At 40.0% G+C, this 23,785-nt stretch overlaps 1 protein-coding gene across 1 annotated transcript in view; it reads right to left on the bottom strand.

Annotated features, from left to right (window-relative positions):
• Positions 1-23,785, bottom strand: part of UNC5C (unc-5 netrin receptor C) — a 257,765-nt gene that overhangs the window by 74,823 nt on the left and 159,157 nt on the right. The window contains exons 3-4 of the mRNA XM_032686686.1: positions 20,999-21,220; positions 2,438-2,581 (exon numbers count right to left, since the gene is read on the bottom strand). Of these exons, the coding sequence (XP_032542577.1) occupies positions 2,438-2,581; positions 20,999-21,220 (366 nt within the window). The remainder of the gene's footprint in view (positions 1-2,437; positions 2,582-20,998; positions 21,221-23,785) is intronic.

The following is a 23,785-nucleotide window of genomic DNA, read 5'->3' as shown; positions in this document are numbered from 1 at the left end:
CAAGAGGTTAAAAAAAACTTCAGTAAAATACAAAGCCACATTTGAGTTACAGGTCTATAAAACTCCCTAGTATTTATTTAATTAGATTTTTCTAAAAAAATAAAAAAGAGCCACCAAGACTAGAAAAATTACTGAACTGATTTTTCCTCTATTTCCAAAATATACTAAGAAAAATAAACAAACTCTCTACTATGAGCAGCTTCAATAGAAATGTGGACACCTGGGAAGAAATGTCAATTGATATAAAATAGCATTCACATAATTATTATGTGTTATATAGAAATTAGGTGCATAGTTTTGGCAGCACACAAAAGTAACTTAAATATCAAGTAAAATACACTCAAATATATATAAAATACTTCCAAACTGTGTTAATTTAATGGCCATCTGTCAAGGGCTACCTGGCAGGACATGAAAATCTAATAAAAATAGTCAATTTAAGAGCCATAATCTAAAAAACCTGTTCAAACATTGCTAAGCCCCTCTGAAGTGCTGACTGCTTAGAAGAAAAAAAACACTGAAATAACTCTCTTTTGTTTCAGTACAAAAAAAAAGAAAATCCTCAAAGTTTTGAAAAGTTTCCTGCCATGGGACAGCACTATGAACACATGTAATGGCACTTCTACTTTTGCAGGAAGACAGTAACTTTAATTCCCCTTAACCCCAGGGAATTCTTCTCTGAGGTGTAGTCCTGTACTCAAAAGTACATTTCTCTATTTCCAGTCAGTTACTTGGACTAAAAGAATTCAAAAATGCGTATTTAAATGGAAACTCCGGAGATTTGTATCTGGATGTTTACATAGAAGGTATCTCCTCTTCGAGGATTTAACCATGTAGTACTTTCTCAAGAACAAAAGCAGAAATAAGCTCTAAATGGAGAGTTTTAAATGACAGACAGTCCTTCCTTTAATGTGTCTGTGAAAAGCTTTATTTGGTTGGAAGAATTCTCTTCTACCATTTTAAGTTGTTAGGCACAGTGCAGGAAATATAACTATGCTGCAAATCCAGCTTCTAATGACCTTTTCTCACAGAAAATGTTTTTGTTGAGGTGAAAACAGTGGAAGGGAGACAATTCCAGATGATATATTTTGTTCCTATTATACAGAACAGTATTTAATCATGTGAAAGAGAAATGGGAGTCCTCAGTGTGACTACTCTAATACAAAGAAAATCATCTCTTTGAAAATTAATGAACATTAAATATTTGTACAGTCAAATGAAGATCTGTTTTCAGGGAACTGGTTGCCCTGTGTTCTTGGGGTCTAAGCTGGGACTGGTTCCAAATAAATACTGAGGTTAGTAGCCATGAATAACAATGATGAAATATTAGGGGTGAGATAATCACTTTCAAACTCATATTACCAATCTGATCACATGATATGCTAAACACACACTTTTTTCTTCGTTAAGGAACAGCAGTTTTATTATATGGCTACAGTGACATATATTTTCAGCTTTACAGAAAAGAACCTGCATGTTCTGGAGGACACCAAGTTGACTGTGAGTCAACAATGTGCTCTTATGGCAAATAAGGCTAATGGTAGCCTGGGCTGAATTAGAGAAAAAGTATTGACAACAGGTTGAGGGAGCTGCTAAGCACTGGTGAGGTCAAACCTGGAGTGCTGGGTCCAGTTCTGGGCTCCCCAGTACAAGAGAGACATAAACACACTGGAACAGTCCAGCAAAGGGCTTCCAAGATGACTAGCATCTCTCCTGCAAGGAAAAGCTGAGAAAGCTGGGACTGTGCAGCCTGGAGAAGAGAAGGCTTGGGGGATCCCATCCATGTGTACAAACACCAGAAGGGAGGTGCAACAAGGACATAGTCAGGATCTTTTCAGCGGTGCCCAGTGATGGGATTAGAAGCAATGGGAACAAGATGAAACACAGTAAGTTCATTCTGAACATCAGGGAATATTTTTTCATTGTAAGGGTGACAGAGCAGTGGCATAGGTTGCCCAGAGAGGTGGTGGGGTCTCTTTTGTTGGACATACTCAAAAGCCATCTGGACATGATGCTGGGTAACCGGCTCTAGGTGACCCTGCTTGAGCCAAGAGTTGGATCACATGACTTCCAGAGATGTCTTACAGCCTCAGCCACCCTGTGGTTCTATGAAAAGAACAGCTACCACCTCATTTCATAGCTTGCTTTGTTAATATTCCTACTCATTAGCTTCAGACACTTTTCTTGAGACATAAAAGTACTGTACTCAAGAAATACTGGTTTTGATGCTTTCCCCCACACAGGGGAGAAGAATGAGATTTTGTTCTTACGAACTGAAATTCTTATCAATATTTCTGAGGGCCTTCATTTTAGCATGCATCTGTAACCGCAGAAAATACAAAGCCTAACTGTCTGGAAATAAAATCTCTCTTGAACAGCAGAGATTCCACTTCTCACCTAAGCTTCATCGACTCAACATAGACAGCAAAACACTCACATGCAATGCGGACGTAGGCTTTCCGGCTCTTTGTGGTGCCTGCAGAGCTCCAGGCAACACACTGGCACCAGTAATCCTCAGGCCCGAAGAGCTCCTCGACTTGCTGGCGGGAAATCTCAATGCTCACCTCTCGGACAATCAGACCTGTCGGGGCACAAGTAACACTGGTCAGTATTAGGCTTACAGGTAGAAAGAAAAAAGTGCAGATACAGAACTCTGCTTGCAAAGTTGTTGGGAGACCTTACAGCTCTCTACAAATATCTACTCAGCAACACACACCGTCATAAGGATGTTATTATCTGCATAATAAGAGATATGGGTGAATTAGCACCTCAGCTAATATAAATTGTACCATGTCTCTAGGACAATTAACATCAAGTGACAATGCAGATCACTTTTATTTTGATATGAATATCATATAACCACAGAGTCATTCAATTTATATGACTTCCTTAGCCCTTCTGTATTTCATCTCCTTTTGCTAGACAGACACAAGCACAGGGAAAAGTCCTGACACTGAATTGCCAGACAAAAGGATTTTACCAGGGCAGAAAATGTCATGATGCATACAAAGATACTTTGCAATTATGAGCACATGTGCTGCAGTGTGGTTACTGTAAGCTGCAGGATGGGCACTACTACTGTCATATATGCTACAGATACTGCAATATTTTTAAGGGATTTTATACCGCAATGAAACCCATTTCAGTGCCTCACAGTCTTCCTGGCCCTGGCCTCCATAATGCATCTCAGCACAACCCCCCACCATACCCACAGCTGCACCCACAATGACAGTGACCCACCTGCTATCCTTCCAAGTAGACCACATTTGCCCACATTTCCCACACAGTGCTCTCTCTCTGGAAACTGTTTTGCTTCTTCTAAGCGCAAGGAAATTTTGTGGTGTCTCAGACACCACTGCAAGGATTGCTGGTAAAATGTGTTGATCCTCTAATGACAACCACTGTGTTTCATACTGACACAACTTTCTCTGCCTCAAAATGCACTGCCTGGTCAAAAGGCTCTTAACTCCAGTCAAGACAACGGCTGAGGGTGAGAGAAAGTGCTTACACCTCCTGTCAGTATATTCGGTCTTTCCTGGCCATGCCAAGGTATCAATAAACTTCTAATAAGTGCCTGTAGAGAACACCATCGCCATTTCAAAAATGCACTCTCGCAAACAGCTCGGAATATATAAATTCACATACAAATGTTTTGTGTAGTGGGTCTGATTTTTTTTCCTTCCAGAATTGCCAGGAAACTCAACTGAAATATCCTTGGATCAGAGTATGCACAGTTTGTCCCCATCACCAAACACCAAAGGGCAGGTCCTTCTGCTGAGCACAGACTTGAGCCTGTGGAGGCCAGCTACCCTCAGCCTTCTCTGCCTCACGGCTTACAAGGGGATATTCATAACATGAATGTTCCCAATTGTACTGCATGGCGTGTTCCTCAAGTGCTGGAAACCAGGCCAGCCCTTTGATTTCCCTCCAGCCTCACAGAGGTTCCATTCAGGGAGCCAACGATTAATTACTGTTTGCACACAGTTGTGCACTGTCATTGAGGCTGCATGCTGTTTGCATCCCAAACTCGGTTAACAACTTAACGGCAGAAAGGAATTAATGCATGCAATACCATAGACTTCTCTGGTGGGAATGCCATCTAATGAGATGCATTTTCCTGTTAGAGACTATCACAGCCCAGCTCCCTTTTTATTTCATTATCCTTGACATCTTTAGCCATTGAATAATCAGCTACTTTGGGGGAAACACTTAATAGCTCTTCTTCTTGAAATGAAATACTTAAAATATGGCAACAGTGCTCCAAAGAATGGAAATCAAAGGAGTGCATGGGCATTTGATATGCAGTGAACACTATGTTATAAACTTGTTCTGCTTTGATAAGCTAATTTGGCTCCAAAAGGGGTCTGAGGGATAGCTTTTGTCCTGGTGAAAAGAGCATGAAGAGGGTGGAGAGGAAGCATGTACATTACATGCATAAAAATTGTTATATTTTCCCAGTGGAACTGCTGTTAGCCTAAAGATTACTTCAGTTCATTCCCAGTTTTTATTGCACTAGCACAGGGAGCCTTTGAAGGTTACAATATTATGTTTTTATAATAAGGCTGATTATGACAGAGCTTGATGGAGCCGTGCACTTTGTTACCCAAGGGCTAAAACAAGCAGACTCGTAATGACCATACTGGTTAATAATGATTATGATATAGTCTTAACATTCAGGATACAAATGCTGTTTTCTGATAGTCTGTGGATGATACAAAACTACACATTATATAGCTCCCTCTGAAAGCACCAGCAGAACTTTTTCTCTCTGACTTCCTGAGATGCTTTCTAATTCAAAATAACATGCTACTCTAGCTAATGTCTTCTGAGACAGCTGTGAAGTACTGACAGGTTTCAGGTTATTCAAAGTAATTTGGTCTCTGAGTAAAATCAACAGTTGTGTCACAACCAAAGAGACCACCTCTTTCTGCTTACAAGCAAAAGATATCAGTTTGTCTTTATCTCTAAGGTAAACTATTTTTCCTTGAGTTCAAAACATATCAAATCAGCTGGTGGTGCCACAAGATCATCTGGGATGTAAGGATTCACAGCCAGAACTCAAAGCTGCTTTCACCACTCCTTCCCACCATTGCCCACTGGCACCTCATTGCACAAACAGCCACACTGATTTAGGAGAAACCTTCTCACCAGATGAAATGCACCCAGCTTCAGACTCTGGGGCAAGCACAAAGAGATGCATTTCCTTTGTTGAACCAACTTATCCCTTCTGCTAACACACTTCAACATCACTCTTAACAGAAAATCTCTTTCTAGGCCAGATTACAAAAACTGCAATTTGCTGAGATTCCTCAGATAGCAACTGCCTTGTTACCAGCTGACATGCTGCTATACCTCAGATTTCAGAGGAGCTGGCATATTCTGTCTGCTTACATTCAGGAGTGTATTGCTTATCTATCTCACATGGGCACCAAGTGCAGGAAGACCTTGGTTTCATCTTATGGCTGCTGAACCTGCTTCTGTGTCTACATCAAAGAACACTGGCTGGAGTAATGGGAAAAAAAAAATTAAAAAAAAAAGCTGAACAACCCACACCTCAGTATTTCCAGACAATGTGACATGCTGCACCTGTCATTCAGGCAACTGCTTATCAAATTGTTGGATTATAGGTGCACAACCTCTGAGAGCAAAATTAGACTCACTTTATAAAATGAATCCCTATATTTTGATCAAATATATTTAAGACATATTAAGAGATAAGTAATAATTTATGCAGCAAATAGCCTGCCTGGCACTGGCCAATTCACTTTGCCACTGTGCTAAGTAACAAAATGTCACCTTCTCACAGAGAGTATATCCTCTACCTTACCTTCTTTATTAGAAGTATATTTTTCAGACTAGTTCCTCATATGGCTAAGCTATACAGCAGGTGAAGATATGCAGCATATTTTTTTTTTAACACTCAAGTGAGCCGCATATTTCCAGAATTACAAAAATCACAGAGATAGTGGAACAACCCACACAAAGTCAGGATCTTCCTATTTTAAAGCAATGCAACAACAAACACAGCTGAAGGGAAATAACAATAATGTGGGCAGCTGGAATGCTTAACAGGTTCCTTCTAATTTGTCTAAATCCATAAAGAGCTGACCAAATGGATATCCCATACCATAGGATCACATGCTCAGCATACAAAGCTGGGAGAAGAAGAAGGAAGGCGGGGAATGTTTGGAGCAATGGCATTTGTCCTCCCAAATCACTGCTGCGCGTGATGCAGCCCTGCTTTCCTGGGAATACCTGCCTGCCCATGGGAAGTGGTGAATAAATTCTTTCTTTTACTTTACTTGCTTGTAAGTTTTTGGTTTACCTATTAAACTGCCTGTACCTCAACCCACGAGTTCCCTCACTTTTACCTGTCCAATCCTACTCCCCATCCCACTGGGGGAAGCGAGCAAGTGCCTCAGTTGCCAGCTGGGGCTGATGCACGACAACCAGTCAAAGATATACTTTTGCCCTAATAGTTTTCTGTCCAGTTCAGGATGGAGGGTAGTTTACAAGAAGGCTCACAATGTTTGTCATAATTGGTCTGCAATTATGTCCCAGTCCAGCAAATTAAATAGGTTCTCCATATGTCAAAATTTTTTGCCTACTTAGTAGCACAGCTTATTCAATCTTTCATTTCAATAAAATAAATGTGTCTCTGGAACTAATACAACCTGGGCTCTGAAAAGAAGTATGAAGGAACCAGAAATTTACTTATTTCTGTATTTGCATGTTAATGAGGGATCAATGGGCAGAGAGAGGCAGAGGGCAGAGGGAGCCTTGCTCCATCTGTCTACTGCTGATGTGTGCAGCTGAATAAGCACAGGGAGAGGCACTAGCTGACAGTATATATCAAAACCAAAATTACTACACCTTGTGGAGCAAAAGGAAGCATGAAAAGGGAGTCGTGCCTTACATATGTGGTCTTTTACTATAAGCTGTATCCTAGAAATACAACGAAGCAAAGATGCACTCCATACACACGGTCCCCAAGTGCTACACGTAGCTGGCTATACAAACTGTGAAGTAGATTATCTGCTCTTCAGAGGCACAAATGTTATCTTTTTTAATGTATGCAAATGTAATGTAATTGTAGATATTATGGCAGATTATTTGGTAACTGCAATAATAACTCATGGGTTCCATATTGCACTCACTGAAGTAATTGGCAAATTTCCCAATGATTTTAATAGAAACAGATTTGCCAATCAGACTCATTACTTCCTAGGGAAGCAAAAACGTCTCATAAGGTTCTACGACCATATATGACTGCACAAGACAATAAATGATCACTATAAACATCAGAAAACAGAAAATTATTATCAATTAATCAAATGTTATTATCCAGCCTGGAGTCAGTCTAGGTCACAGAGTTAATATCTACACCTCACTGGGCATCGTTCTGCCAAGAAATTGTTTTGATGTATTTTGGCTGCCCTAACTGTTCAGCATTTGATATTAATACCCAGGATGTGTGAAAATATTCCTCAGGACTTTGACAGAGCAATTTTGGTGAAAGTGTTATATTGGCATGTGTTTGAACCCACTGGCACAACAGTAAACAGGAACTATTTAGTTGCAAGACTAAACCGCACTTATAGACTCTAAGAAACTGCATGGATAATTTGTTTATTTTCTCTGTAAGAAGTTCAAATAATTTCTGTGCTTTTCTGCTTTCATGTGCCCGAAAGGTATCTCATTAATTACGAGTCACATACTCCACAGAACACATTTCACAAGGAGATGGAACTTCATGACCTACTGGTCCGGAAAAAGACATTAGAGTAATACCTGCATATTAGATTGCAGGTATATTGCAGCCACTGTAAATAAGTATGGAAATATAGCCCATTTTCACAAAGGTAACTTGCAACCCTTCACATGTTCAATTTTCTGAAGTCAGTACTCAGAGCAACCTCCCAGAGTTGGTATTAGGTGCTGTTGGTTCCCTTCCAGATTAGACAGGCACAGGTTCCCCTGACTGCATGCGACCCCAAATCTCCCTTCCCACTGGGCAGTGGGGACAGAGGGCAGGGATGGAGTTTCTGGATAACACAGAAGAAGCTTGGGGGAGTCAGCAGAAAACAGCTCTGGGGCAGGGGGATTCCTCTGCATGTCCATGAAACACACAGTGCTACAGAATCAAATTATACAGCATGTAACTTAGAAAACCATGGTCTGTCCCCAGTCAAGTCCTCAATTTAGACATTGTGAAAACTGTAGTGGCTTGTGCAGTCTTGAGATAAATCAGTGCCAGTTTGAAACAGGCCATGCTTTCTTATTCACAGCTCCTTTTTCTAGTTATTAGCAGCAGGAGAGGGGCATGAAGGAATACTTTATGAATGTTGCTCAGTCAGGACAGAGATGAATGATATATTATATACTTCTAAAATGCAAGATGAGGGTGGAAGAAAACTTCTGATATCAAAACAGAAAGTCAGATTTTTGCTATCTTTTCAGGAGAAGCTGGATTATCTCCATAATATTTGGCAAAAAGGATGAAAGCATTTTCAGTTCTCATAGTCCTCATCTGTCTTAGATTTCATACAAAGCTGCACCCAAAAATACTTAAAACAGCATCATATTTTTTGCTTCACTAAAGTGGCCAAGACCACACATCAAAGTGGTATGACTGTAAACGGATTTAATAAAAGGTAAACAGATTGGTTTCTCATTATGTAGTCCTTTGTCCTTTGACCTTTAATGGTAAAATTTAAGTGACCAAAGCCAAGAATTATGATCATTTTACTCACTGATAGTCCAGAATGGCCTGCCTGATTTATTTAATTACTCATCACTGGTGCTATAAACAACCTGTCTCTCTAGCAGAAGTCTGATCATTTTACTTGGTGAAATAACCTTTTTACAAAGGTAAAAAAAAATCAGTGCTATATCAGAATTTAAATTTATTTACTCTCTTGCAGAGATGGATCCCTTGTAGTCAGAGACTTATTCCACTCAAATATATCAGAGTACCTAAGCCATAGAACTTGATGTTTAAAAATGAATAAATAGGCTATGCACAAGAAGAATGGCTTCAAATATTTAAGTTCTTGCTGAGAAAAATGCACTCTGTGCTCCGTAATGGGACAGAGATTATTGCGTAACTGCACACTTTGCCTATAGCTTATTTTCTATATAGTGTGTCTGTAATCTTAACAAAAGACAGACAGATAGATATCCAGAGAGAGTTTAAAAGAGTAAACAGCTTTAACATCCTTAATCTTTCACACTGTGACTGCATGAACTTGGTTTTGTCTCAATACTGCTTTTCTGTAAATTGAGGCTTCCTGGAGATATGAAATGACTGCACGAAGATCACGAAGAATTTCCCACAAATATTAGCTTAAATATTTAAATTAAAAGCTCTCAGCTATTTTTCCTCTCTTCATAACTTTCTCTTTAGGAAACAGACACATTCTTAACTCAAATTAACACAAGTGAAGGCAACAGCCTAATAAAGTCAAACTGCCTTAAAACTGATGTCAAGTTTGCGCTGGTTTGCATCACTTACCTATGGTAACTAATTACCAGCTAATGTTACCAAGTTCAGCTAAAATCCCAGCTCCCCTAATATTTTTTAACTGACTGACTTACACAAAAATTACAAAGGACTGTCTTCAGAGGGATTTTACTTTGAACTGGAATTAAAGAACATGCATTTTGTTTGGGTTTTGTTTTTTAGTGAAAACAAGGCTTTTTTGTTCTTTCCTGTTAACATCTGAAGGACTAAGTTGTGTAAGATGCCGGGAAGATTTCAAAAGCGAGTTCATGAATGCTGATGGAAAACAAACCGTGTGCCCTGGTCCCTACCAGCATGGGGGAGGTGGGCAGCACAGTCCTGTGGGTTTATCCCCTTGGGGGGAGGTAAAACAGCCACTCTACTGTCTTCTCCCCTGGCCAACCTTGGCAGCTCATTGCTTTACATCACCCTTGAACTATTGTTGTTTAATACCGTAGAACAGCATTGGATTGCTTGTTCTTTGCTTATAAACAGTTCAGAGACAAAGGAAAAACACTTCCTCCTTTGTTTTTTTAAGAAGGCTATTTTCTGGTTGACAGCAGTTTTTGCAAATATGTACAAATTGTTCCAAAATGCATTATTATCTTCCACATGTAACAATATGTGCCTATGGTTGCCGCATTCTTTTTTCCTTTTTCCTGGTTCAAAAGTAATAATCTCCAGCGTAGCAGAACTCCAAAGAAAACCTTCCTACAAACATAAATTTACATTCAAGCATGGTCATCATAATTTCTGAAATCACATAGGCTGAGGTCTAGGAGCAGAAACAAACACAAGTCGATGCATTTTCACCCAAGCCATCCTGACACTAAGAAACCCTGGGTGGCAATACCCATGCAATTCCCTGCCTGACTGGTGCTGCTTACAAGAATTGAGAAGAAGACAGGTCATCCACATAGAAAAGCATGAGCTCTTAGCAGCTCCAGCTTTTGGGTCAAAGCCCAATCTTCCCTTCTTTTGATTGAGGCACGTGCAGCTGAGAAAAGATATTGGTTTTGGTTTTTTTCAAGGGCCAGGAAAAAAATGTGCCAATGGTTCATGTGTTACTTAAAGCTGCAGTTGAGACTTCACAAAGAAAATCTGTGCATTTTTTATTTCTGGTTCAGAGGATTTACATGCTCTTTCTAATGATCTGGGCCTTCAGCAGTGGGTAATGCTTCCCAGTTCCCAGCTTAGTGCTCATGCAAAATTGAAGCACTTCTGAGGCAGTTTAGAGCCTACAGATGAATCTCAATGTGCAAAAAGAAATAATGGTTGTTTAGCACTTCACAAGAAGCAGCAGAGGAAATTATGAAAAAAAAAAAAAAGAAATCTATTGAACTTCAAACATCTGGGAAACCAACAACAAGCATCTGAATTTTGAACAGCATGTTTACATTTCCTTTGCATAGCGGAGGGGGCAGGGTTTGTGTGTAAATTATTATATAAAAATATACACCAAGGTGTTTATACTACTGACTTACTGACATACATGTTTTTTATATATACATATATATATATATATATATACATATATATAAAATATCTATCTGCACATGTACATATGTACCACCATCCACTCTGCATGGTTTTGAGAAGCAGAGACAACTTGAAAATGCCTTATTTCTGTGAACTTGATGCAATGACACAGTTCAATGGCTGGTGCAGCTATTGTGGGAACAAGGACAGTCTCAATGTGACACAAGAGGTCACTCGGGAGCCTTCCTCAGCAGTTGTTTTCCTATTTTTTTAGTCCACCATATGCAGAAACGGTAGGTTGGGGGAGAAGTTTAAGAGCCCCACCGTTTTTTGCTGTTGTTGTTCTGCACACTGGGGATGGCATTTCACAGCTGATTTACATATCTTGAAAAAAAAAAAAAACTAAAAGGAAAAGAAGAAAAAGGCAAGCAGCTGCTTTTAAAGCAGCTTTGTCCAGTGCACTGTCAATTGAAGTGACTTCCTCCAGACAGAGTTGAAGCTCTGGGAATTTACTGTCTGCTCTGCCATCCAGCATGATTTCAGGGCTGTGCCACGGCAGCAGTCAAAACACCAGCTCCTGAACACCACCACGTTATTCTTAGTTTGTAGCAAACAAAAGAACTGTTGCAGGAAAGCACGGAAAAAAGGCAGCCTGGTGGTCACAAAGTCATTTGGTGTGTACATGTTTCTGGATGCAGCACAGTTCATGATACTCATCAGCTAGAGTGAAGCACCAGGGATGCAGGCAAGTTCCTCTGCAGATCCATGTGACTTTGACTAAAAAACAGACCTTTTCGATTACGTAAGTAAATGCTGTCAATAGTATCCCTGTAACTATTGCTGCTTTCTTTTATAATTTTTTTCTAGGTACCCACCACTCTCTGTTCCAATACAGATTTCCACCTGAGTTGAAAAACAAAAGCATTAAAACCAAACCCCCAAGCAAGCCTGATCCACTTCTAGGCATCACTATTCTTCAGGGCTGGCAGTCCTTACTCTTCTTCAGAGGAGGGCACAGCAACCGACCCAGGTGCAGCATCAGCACTCATTACAGAATCATCATTATACATGACACTGGGAAGCCAAAACCTACAATCAAGCAGCCAAGATCGTCTCTGAAATCAAAACCTGGGAGCAAATAATAGAAGAAGCTGCAACAGCCTGAAGACCAGTATTCAGGGGGTAGAAGAGACAAAGAAGAGACTGACAAAAGACTCCCTTTCTGCTCTCACAATCAAAATACGAAGAGGGATGAGAAGTTATGAGGAACTCTGAAAGGCGTCCCATCGAAACCTGTGGAGAAAGAGCTATATATAACCTTGCAGGCAAATGGCAGTCCTGCTGGTACCTACCACATCATGCTGCTCATTTATGTACAAAACACAAATGCATGGGAATGACAAAATGAGTATGAGCAATGAACCTGTAAAGGCAGCACAAAATTAGATCCTGTATGGGTCAGAGCTGCATGGCTGCATGTGACAGCCACCTCTCTTTTCCTTACACGTTAGTGATGATTTGGTACTCTGTCGGCATAGTGAAAAAATCTCACTAAAGCTGATCTATGTGCAAAGGTTGCTACATACAAATGTTTTTGTGGGGTTTTCTTTGGTGGTTGTTGGGGTTTTGTTTGTTTGTTTGCTGTGGTTTTGTTAGTTTTTTTTTTTGAAAAAGAAAAAAAAGAAAGAAGAAAGGATTTCTCCAACGTATTTTAAGCAATAGGAATTCTTCTTCAGATAAAGATTTCATTGCCTAATGAGCTGACAGAGGAAAATATAGAAGATACCACTCAGGTAACTGAGATACAAGCTTAGACAGGCATCAAGGGAGTCTGGACACCAATGGAGTCACCAAGACTCCAATGTGTCTAAACAGTGTTAGACTACAGCCCGACCATCTGGCTGCATCAGACTATAACTTGTTTGCTTAGAAGATAAAGTAAGGTATACATTTGACCTTTCATTTCCCTGAATATTTTCAGGTATTTTTGCAGAGAAACTACAGATCTACTAGATCTACTCATTCTCCCATTTAATTAACTGAAAAAGCTACATTTATACAATGCAAGTGTTCCTGTCAGGGTGCTACTGACTGCAGCACCTTTTTATGACAGCACACAAGATCTTGCTTACGCTTTTCTTTTCCACCATTACTATATCCAAAAAACATTTGTTTTCCATTTAGGACAGTGGGCTCAGGATAGAGACTAAGCTTTGGGACTCACTTCCAAATCAAGATCACATTTAGCAGCCTTTCAGGAATCAGACCACCCTCGCAAGGGGGGCTCCAGATCCCACACAAAGGGCGTTTGGCTCCAAAGGAGCCAGGGGACATGGATGGAAAAAGGAAGCATTGCTGCACAAAGCTGTGGCTAGTCTGAAGCTGTGGTGGGTGGACTGATGTCAGAGGATGTCTTTTGGGGAATTAATGGGATTACGAGTGTGCAACAAAGGGTTTAATGAAGGAAAAACTTGCAGGAGATAAGACATAGGCTGGAAGTATTCAGAGGGCTACCCTCAAATGCTTCAGATGAATGCATTAGGCATCCATATTCCTCTTCTAATTATTTTAAATAACTTTATTTCCTGTCTCAGATTTGTTCTCCTAGAAGCCCACAGGAAACCTCCTGGACAATTTCACGAACAGCTGTAGATAGGAAGTTAATGCTGCAGTAAGAAATTAATAAATATCCTAAAGCTTTTATCTTTTGGTCCCAAAGCACTTTGCAGAGGTAAATAACAGAGACATTGAGTGATTTGCACAGACACACGGTAAATACAAAGAAAATCTGGAATAGGTAAATGACCCTTCCCATGGGCCCATTATGACTCAGTGGAAGAGCATGAGAGAGATTAACTTGCAGGAAGAGTAGCTCTCTCTGCACCCCAGTTAGCATCTCTGAGTACCCTGCAGGATAGAGCAAGTGCCAAGGCTGGGAGAGCCTGCTTTAGTCAGCTTAGCAGCAGGAGGGCAGAGGGTTTGCAACGTCCACAGCTGCTGTCTGCAATGGTAGCTGGGCATACATCCCCACAGGGAAAGGGCAGCATTAGCAGAAGGACAGGCAGGTCTCAACTGTTGGGAACACAAAATCACAGAATTATAGAATAAACTGGGTTGGAAAAGACCTCTGAGATTATCAAGTCAAAAGGAAGGTGTCTAGGTTTAAGAGCTGGAAGCAGCCTTCCACAAAGACTTAGATGGACAAAAACTCCACATACAACAGTTTAATTAAATAAGAAATCAATGATATGTTAATGCGCATATTATAAGTGAACACTATACTCAGTAGCATCTAAACCTCAAACCCCCAAATCTTTTGCAGGCCTCTATATAAAACCATAAGTTCCCTGGGCTTGGGGGCTTGTTTGGTACTGGCTATAAGATTTGCCTCCAGAATCAGGTATCTGGTCCAATGGTCTTGTTCTGTACGTAAAAGGTTATTTCCCTTCTTTAGGTATGTGCTGACTTTAGCAATTTCTCCACTCACTTCAACAAAAAACCCTACTATTTTAAATGAATATCCTACAAAATGGTGACTCTCTCCCTCTCTGTGTGTTTCTTTTGATGCATCCAAAATGGCTATTTTTTCTATGCAAATATACTAATTACTCAAGACAAAAGTGCAAACTTTGTCTGCTTGAAAAAATTGTCTGCAGCAGCTTTGTTGTTGGGTATTCTCTTGATCTGGGTGTGCTGGAAACCATGTTCCCAGCAGCTGATTTTGAAGATGCAAACTGTGAGAAAACTTCTCTTGCAGCAGTGATGGGCACATGGCTCCTCTTCCCCAGGAGAGCTACCTGTCAGGCCCCTTGGAGTGACAGGCAGAATGAAGATGGCCCAAGTGACAGCAAAAAATGGCTGCAAATTGAATTTCAAGTAGGAAAAAGCCATGAGTTTCTTCATATATTTTATGTAAGTAAACAGCCTGTTTACTGGAACCCCAGAGGGTTCCAGTTCTTTGGAGAAATAGAGTTGCGTGCTTCTTTCTGCACCAGCTGCAGCCTTTCACACCATACACATAAGCATGTTTCATTCCCAGTATCCTTCCAAAGAGAGGACAGACTTCAAATTACAAAAGAAAATGGACTGTGATATCAATTCTAACCCACATCTCAAAACTATTAATAGGAGCATTTGGGAAGACACATATTCAAATTTCCTTGAAATGAGCTGGATTAGGGCAGAGCATGGAAAGAGCAGAGCTAAAAATTGGCAATATGTTGCTGAGAAATAATTATTTTGTATACGGGTGCTTGATGTTTGTAACGAATTTGATCCAATGATAAACAGAAAATAAAACTACTTGTGACAACAGTGGAATGAAAACAATCCTTTTTTATGATGTGCGGTTACCCTTACTAACATAACCCCAAGGTATTCTATCCCAGAAACTCAAAATATTTTAGGCTAAGTATAACTGCAGAATTCAGCATCATATGTCATATATTTAGTGAAGTTAATAGGGACAGTGGCCACATTTGTTCAGAAAAATAGCTTTTCTCCTTATCTTTTGGATTCTTCAAAAATAATACAGAGAATTAGGAGGCTGCAGCAGTTCAAGAAGCAAAAAGAGATTAAGGAAGAAAAATGTGCAGAGAAGGAAAACAGCAGTAAGGAAAAGAAGATCTATGGGTCACAGAAAACAAGTAAAACATTTTCCCTCCACATTTCTCTCCCTGAGCTGTACTTACTTGGGGATTGGGGGCACTTGAATTTTGTATTTGGGCTGCCAAATGAAGTTCTTCAACACTGTTATTCAAAGAAGTGCTATACTAAAAAATAAGGGTCTTTCTTATTTATAAAAAATACTAAGACAAATGAACACAACTTCTCAAAAAGAGAGGTTGTATGATGATCTTTGCTGTACAATCAGAAGTCCCAGCTTAAACAATGTCTGTGACTTTTGTCATTAGGGCAATGCAGCCTTCTAAAATGTGGTGTCACAAACATCAAAATAAATGGCTTTCAGGAGATGTACACACAGAGAGGAAGACGAAGTGACAGAGCATTTTGTGCTGGAAGTGATTTTCCTTCCTCTAGACATGGTGACAGTCACTGTGAATGTTTCCCCACTGCTGTTGCGGCTGCAGCATCTTGTAAGAGATGTTTTAAAGGCAAAAGGGCAGATGTCAATCTTTGATCTTTCTGCTGAGAAGGTGATCTATTAAAGACTTAGCTGGCTGGGTACCTACTCCCTCGACAGGCTGCCAAACTCATTGCTTAAGGTAACAAACTCCTATTTGCCAGATCAATGCTGACCCTATGTCAAAAACTTGGTCTCCTTTTGTCAAATGTGCAAGTCATCCAAAAAATACTTTATTAACGGGGAAAGGTAACGGTGGGAGGTAAGCACCAGAATCACAGTGGTGGCTATGTGAAGAAACTGAAACAAAGAAGTCTGAGATTTTTGTCTGAAAAGAAGTGCATATTTTTACATTTCAGTGCAGTTTGATAAATCCTCTTAATCAGACAAAAATCTTATTTTGAGACAGATTCTAACTTTACCATTTTTGCTGATTTGTGGGGAGGCAGAGAGTTGAAGGGGCAGATGAAGGGAAAGTCCTTGGAGCAACCGATCCTCCTTGCTGAAGCCTGTATGGCACTGGGGATGCTCCTGGAGGAAATTAGGTTTTTAACCATGGGAAAAAGGACTATTGACTTCACCTTTTCCTTTAGAGAGCCTGCCTCAGCATACTTTTTCTCTGAGATTGGACAGATGAGCCTGTTTGTTTTGCATTAGCTGGAGCTTCGGGCTAGCCTTGAGTCCTTATTCACCCTTGCTGCTATTTGGGAACATGAAGGAGGTCATCAGCAAACTACCCAAGTCTTCCTCTCCCTATGTGCATCCCAGCAAAAGAAGACAGATAATGCAGGCAAACAATAATGCCAGCTGAATTGCCCAATATGTCTATTTAATTAGCACTTAGAAGAGTCACAAATATTTTCTCCTTGTTTGAAGGAGAGAGAAGAAGAACATGTCCCTGGCCTTGCAGAGGGCAAGAGGGGGTTTATAGAGCGTTTCACCTTAACAGTCATGGGGAAAGTATTACAACACATATCCAAATTGAAAGGAGAAAAAAAAGCTCCAGATTTTTTTCTGGTTTTTTTTGGTACATCACTGGGATGTGGGGTTTGCTTTAGCAGCATTTAATCCCTCTGGATGAATGAAAGAGGTGTAAGACGTTGATTTTCTATATACTCACAATTCTCCCACCACTGCAGAATTGGTGTGTGTGTCTCAGAAAATATTTCTCCATAGAAACCACACACGCAAAATAAAACCATAGAATCATAGTTTGGGTTGGAAGGGACCTCTAAAGTCATCTAGTCCAAACACCCCGCAATGAGCAGGGACATCTTCAACTAGATCAGGTTTCTCAGAGCCCCATTCAGCCCTTCCATGAATGTTTCCAGGGATGGGGCATCTATCACCTCTCTGGGCAACCCATTTCAGTGTTTTGCCATCCTCATTTTAAAAAGAAAGTCTTTTGCTATAGTAATTTTCAGAGGTAATTTGGAAAATGTGCACAAACACAAATTACTCTAACAACTACTGATGCTATTGAACTTCCTGTCCTGAGAAAATGGAATTTTCTTGCTCCCTCCCTCCCCAAAGCATCAGTTCTGCAGTGTTCCTTTTATTTTTGTTGCTGTTATCTTTTGTGACTGTCAGCCATAAAATCAAATGTGTTCCCTCAAAACAACTCTCAACTTTGTTTTTTAAAACCAGTGTTCTTTTTCTTTTCCACATTAATCGGAAAATATTCCAGTAAAGACAACAGAAAGACCGTGCCCTGCCTTGTATTTCATGTACATAAGAAACAAAAGAGTCAAAGATGTTCACTAGAGATTTCTAACGCATACATCTGACTTCTTTATGAAAATGCTTAGCCTCTTCCATAAAGAAGAAAAATTCCAGTGAGTCTGAGGATTAAAAACAGAATGTAATGATCTTCTGTGTAAAGTAAAGCCTCTGGTTTCTCAGACTCAATCAGTGTAAAATATTTTGCAAGGCTCTCTTTTCAGGCCAACTTAATTAAATAAAGTGGTACTAGAACACCCTGTCACTATTACAGTTCCCATCCTTTCCAGCCAGAAGGCAACTCCCACAGAGTCCCTGTGCATGTTCTTTACAGCAATGGTTTACCTACTGATTAAAAATATCCCACAGTGCAAAGTGCATATAGCTATTGCTCTTATTCTGTACCTTCTCTCTGTTACAAAGAAAAAAATACATAGGAAAATTATATAAATATTTATTTTCCCCTCTTAAAAGTTAACCATCTTAATATATTCAACATTTCTATATAGCAGCTCTCTTCAATGAGAGTTTGGCTGCACTCTCATTCCATCTCTTGTGCCATTGCTATTGCTGTGCTGTTTTCTCTGGTCTTATCAATGACAGAAACAAATTTGCCTTATAAGAAGAGTTAATCATCTCTACATAGATTTCATTCCTGGGCACAGGCTCAAAGTCCATGAACACATAATCTTTTGCAAATCAAAACCTATTTCTCTCTTTCATGCATCATTTACAATCCCAACATGATGTACTGCTAGCATCACACCTGTATTTTAGTTCGCTTTCTTCCTGATTACCCATCCTTTAGAAAAGAAAGCAAAAGTGACCTTTACTTTTTTCCTCTCATATTTTATTGTCTGTTTGCCTTGTTTTCCCTTGCTTTGCTTGTCTATGCAAAGAACTGAAAGAAAAAGCCTGGTTTAAAACCAACAGCAGAATATCTCCTCATCATGTTCCTCTTCTTCATAAGGAGGCAGAAGAGGCCTTACGAACAGTAAAATACCAGAAAAAACCAAAGCACCTAGTTTTCAGTTGCTGGGATCACACAACAGACCCAGCAGAAATACTGTGTAACTGAGATCCCTTTGAGCCCCAGGTTACCCATATAAAAGCTAGACCTAACCTGGTTTGTGGACAATTTCTCCTGCCTCTCGCAAGCCTGAAGGCAGCAGTAGCAGCAGCAGTGTAGGCTTGGACTGCCATCCTTACGTCACCCTTTGAGCAGCTCAGTCATTACTGCTGTGCCCTAGGTTACAACTGCACTAGCTAGTCAAAAATAGCAAAAGAAACCAAAATAGTCCCAAAAGCGATAGAGTCAAAGAGCTTTGCAATACAAGCTGCCAAGCCAATACCTCCTTCTTTGGGCACCAGAGTGAATTCTCACAGTCACTGTCTCCTGCAATTTTTTTCTCCAGTTTCCTCTGCAGCGAATATATTTTCCTGCGCTTCCATTGCTTTGAAGAAGATAGTATTTTACAGCTACCTTAAATAAATTATTTACCCATTTCTATAACAATTATGTGCCATGAGCCCTAGATTCTGAGTCTGCTTACAGAAAGGTGCACAAACACTGCAGTTGTGACATGCATTAACCAATATTCTGGCAACAACCAGGCTGACTGACAAATTTGGGTTTTGATGACAGTTTCATTTTAACAAGCTATTACTGTGACTAGGTTTGTGGCTCTTGTCCTAATAATCTGATGTGTACAGCTTTGACACCCTCTTCCCCTCACCCAACTCCAGTAGATTATCTTAATCTTTAATTGGATATGGTTTTCATTTGCATATAATTGCTGCTGTTTGTTATGCAAAGCATTTATTTGTTCTCTAATATATTCTGATGCATCTTGAATTTTCAAGACTGGCCTTCTACAACTTGTAGAATGCAATTTGCTTTACGGCATCACAAAGTTCTCTCACAATGAGATTTTTGAGAAAAAAGAATGAAATTTTCATCTCTAGTGAAACATTTTCCTGTTTCTAAATGGTGATGTTAATAAAAGCTTAAAAAATTAAGCCAGTCGTAGATGTCCTCCTGTTTGTCCTTTTTCATTCCCTGAAGATGCATTAAGGAACACAATTTTTTTTTGTTTTGTTTCTTTTAGTTTTTATGCTACAGTCAACTTGTGGTAAAGCCAGTTCTTACAAACAAACAAACAAACAATCAGGTCCAAAGTTTAATACAGACTTTTTTCTACAGCCTTTCTTCCTACACCCACCTTCTCTTTTTCAAGTGGGAGCATCAAGAAAAGCTTGTGCTTTTGATCTCTGTGCAAATAAATGAGCTAAAACAAATAAAACCCGGTTCACAAGAGACTTCCAAAACATCTGGTAGAGTTATTTTTCAAAGTAATCAGACCAAGTGGTGGTGTAATTCCCAAATGAAAGGTACCTTCTTGCTTGGTATCCAGTTATTTCTCAGAGCCATCAAAACAGCAGTAAGTCCTGCTTCTCTCCTTGCATGTGTCTCAAACTCTATTGAGACACATTGATTACCAGTCTTACCAAACACTGGTTTATTACCCAAATTTTTAAAAACTTTTTTTTTTTTGATACTATGAGGATCCTGTTTTACTTCCATGAACGTCACTGGGATTTCTGGTATTAACTGAGGAAGGATGCTAACCTACTGTAGCTCTCCATACAGGCTCTATGGAGCAGGCAGGAAAGTGTAATGAATAACGGCCAGGTGCTTGTTCTGGATCAATACACTGCTCTAAAGTGTGCCCAGGTGTGCCTTCTCCTTCTTTCTTGTTGGAAGCTGATTAAATTTCTCCTTTTTTTCCTCATATCTCCCCAAGAAAACATCATTCTAGAAACAAACCAATTGCTCTTTGACACTTTGGGAAGAATGTGGTCTGTGACAACAGCACAGCGCAACCACTGTGAATTTGTGACACTGGGGAAGTGAGTAGGGAGTAGAGCTGTCTAAGAAAGCAATTCTATTTTTTTTGTGCACGGTTTTCCTGGTTTATTTGGTTTCAAACTTGGTCAGGGTGCTCTACAACAGACTGCAACTCACTAACTGACCTGCATGCAGACACCACCTCTGTGCTATGAGAGTAATGTTCTGTAATGCCAGATACAGAATTCACAGCTGTATCAGGAGTAAAGAAAAGTAGCTGCCATATGAAACAGCTGGTAGATTACAAAGTGAGCTTGATATTAATGCTTTTTAATTCTCATCCCTTCAAGACACAACACAAACTCACCAGAGGTTTCATCTACTCTCTCATCCACCACATGGTCCTTCTGATGAACCCACTCGCTGTTGCACTTAAAATAGATCTGCGTTGCTGGACTTGCTTTGCAGTACAGATTCACCGGCTTGTTCTTCACAATGTAAGCCTCCTCGGGTTCGATGAGGAAGTGGGGCAATGGCTCTGGAGGGTCAGATGGAAAAGTCTCCGGAAGTTCATGAAAAAAATCATCATCTGTAGAGAAGGGATAAATAGGACAAATGAAACAATCAAAATTCAGCTGCCAAACACTTGCAAACCCTTCCTGAAAATTTCAAAAGGTGCATCATTTTTTAATAAAATGTTGTCTTAGGAGCACTCCTAGACTGAGGCTTAAAATGTACTGCTGTTTTTATACAAGAAGAAATTGTTCTTTACATCCTGAGCTTTCTTTCCTCTATATGATGTGACAGGGATGTGCACATTCACATGTCTGGGATTGGTCCTTTGTTATCAGCAGCAGCAATACTAGCAATAAAGCATTATGTTAGCGCTTGGGAGAGTTGCCTGCAAAACCGTAAAAAGAAATAATAGAAACTTTTGGAGGCTTCAAGGTCAAACTTTTCAATAGTGACTTATCGCAATGCTTAATCAGCTGCGTGCAACAGCCAGTGCTGGTACAAATAGGAAATAGCACCTTTCGTTTCAGATGAGCAATTTGAAATCTCCTCTAAGGGCAAAAGACTAAATGCAAGTCCAGTCTGTACCTCTTTGTTCATACTCTGACTCTCCTGCTAAGACTGCTAATGAAGGTGCCAAGCTATGCTTTACTTTGTCTGTAGGACATTTGTCTGTGCAGTCCTTGCTACAGAGAGGACTTGTGAGCTGGGACATGACGCAGGGCAGCTGTGAAACGGTGACATTTTGGGCCAAAATGGACACACGCTATTGGTGCAAGGAACATCTGCACTCCCTGCTGCTGCTGGTAACGAACAAAGTCAATGCAAGCAGTCCGGAGAAGGACGAAAAGAATCTCTCACACAGGAGGTAACACTGAAAACACCTAATATGCATATCTTCCTTTCTCTCTCCCTACTTCTTCACTAATCCTCCTTTACAACCCCTCTGCCCCTTCCTGCAGAAAAAGTCCTCCACATCAGAAAGCACCAAATTCAATGGAGAATAACTCTCTTCCCATCCACCTCCCCGCCTGCCGTCAGAGCACAGGAATATGCAAGAGGCTTTACAGAAGCAAAGAGGTGGGGGAACACCAACTACTGATGGAAGCTCCACCGGCAAGCTGACAGTCCTGAAGGCCTTATTCAATTTCCCCTTTCTGCCTCTGAAGCAGTTATCATTATACACAGTGACGGACGCTGATACTGATCAATAAAACACCACAGAACATCAAACTAAAAATACTGCAGAAGGTTGGCTATCTTCTCCCTGCCAGTCTCCAGGAAGATGAAATATCAGACGGCTACTTCCCCGAACCTGAGACATGGCTCTGCAGGCCGTGTCCAGAATTACAAGGGGTATGACTCTCCTTCCAGACCGCGCTTTTCAGAAACACAAAATAGAACAGGAACAGATGAAGGAGAGAGGGGAATAAGGTAATATGATACACATCCATGCAGCTATATGAAGGTAGACTGTACGTCTTTATCGGTGAGGGGAATACCTTACACAGCAAACGATTTTGTGAACCTCCTGAACTATCTATGAAGACAACATATGTTCACCATTTTTTTTCATTTTTTCCCCTTCATATTCATTTAAAAATACTCCTGTCCTTCTGGGTGTCTCATTTTAAAAGGAATATCAGGTCTGACTCACTACTGCATCACTCCCTGAGAGTTAATAGAAGTGAACGGGTTCAGAGATAGAAGAAAGGATCAATAAATAAAATCTGACAATTTTCTAGCAAAGGGAAAATATCTGAAACACTATAACAATTCCATTTCCATCTCCAATTAATCATTTCCAGATACTCAAATTAAATTTAATTTTTTATCACTTTCCCATTCTTCTTTTTTCTCCTGTAGTTTCTTTTTCACTCTGACCACACCAGCCTCCTTCTTCTGCAATCACACTTCCTTTCCTCATTAGGTATTTCTTTCCTGCTCCATTTTGCTCCCCATCTTTTTCCAAAATGAGTTACAGTAAGTTATTGGGAGTCCTCATTTGGTTTCATGACAATGAAACATGTCTAAACTGAATCAAGAGGCTTTTCAGCATTCCTCATCCCCTTCTATGCATATCTCCCCCTCTTCCTCTGTCTCCCTCTCACACACACTGCTCCATAGACATCCACAACACAGAAACATTAGAGATGAATCATTTCCCCTGAATTGCCACAGGATGTATCTTTTTCTTCTGGTCATTTAATTGCAAATCAGCGAGCAGACAGATGGAAACTAACAAAGCACACATATGTTTTATAATTAAACAAGTATCGCTTCACTAATTTCTGGTGACTGGAAGAACAAATGTATTTATTTTCACCACTAAATTTCTGCACATTATCAAAGGCAATACTTACACTGCCTGACCAATTAACTGCAACTTATCAAAGATAACTAGAAAGTCTAAAAGGAGGGATCAGCTAGCTGCAACAAAAGAAAAAAGGTGTTTTAAAAAATTATTTCTTTAATCAGCTGAAAAATGTGTGTGTGGGCTTTGGCTTGTCCTCCTGAAGGTAAATGCTTCTAAAGTTTAAACATTATTTGTATGTTAAAGTGGATTCACAGTACTGCCCAGTACATGACAACCCAGTCCTACATTTTGATTGTGGTGATAGTTGCTTCCCTCCACCAGCCT

Source organism: Chiroxiphia lanceolata, chromosome 4, assembly GCF_009829145.1.
Source record: "Chiroxiphia lanceolata isolate bChiLan1 chromosome 4, bChiLan1.pri, whole genome shotgun sequence".
Lineage (NCBI taxonomy): Eukaryota > Metazoa > Chordata > Aves > Passeriformes > Pipridae > Chiroxiphia > Chiroxiphia lanceolata.
This window is presented reverse-complemented; position numbering and strand designations above follow the sequence as displayed.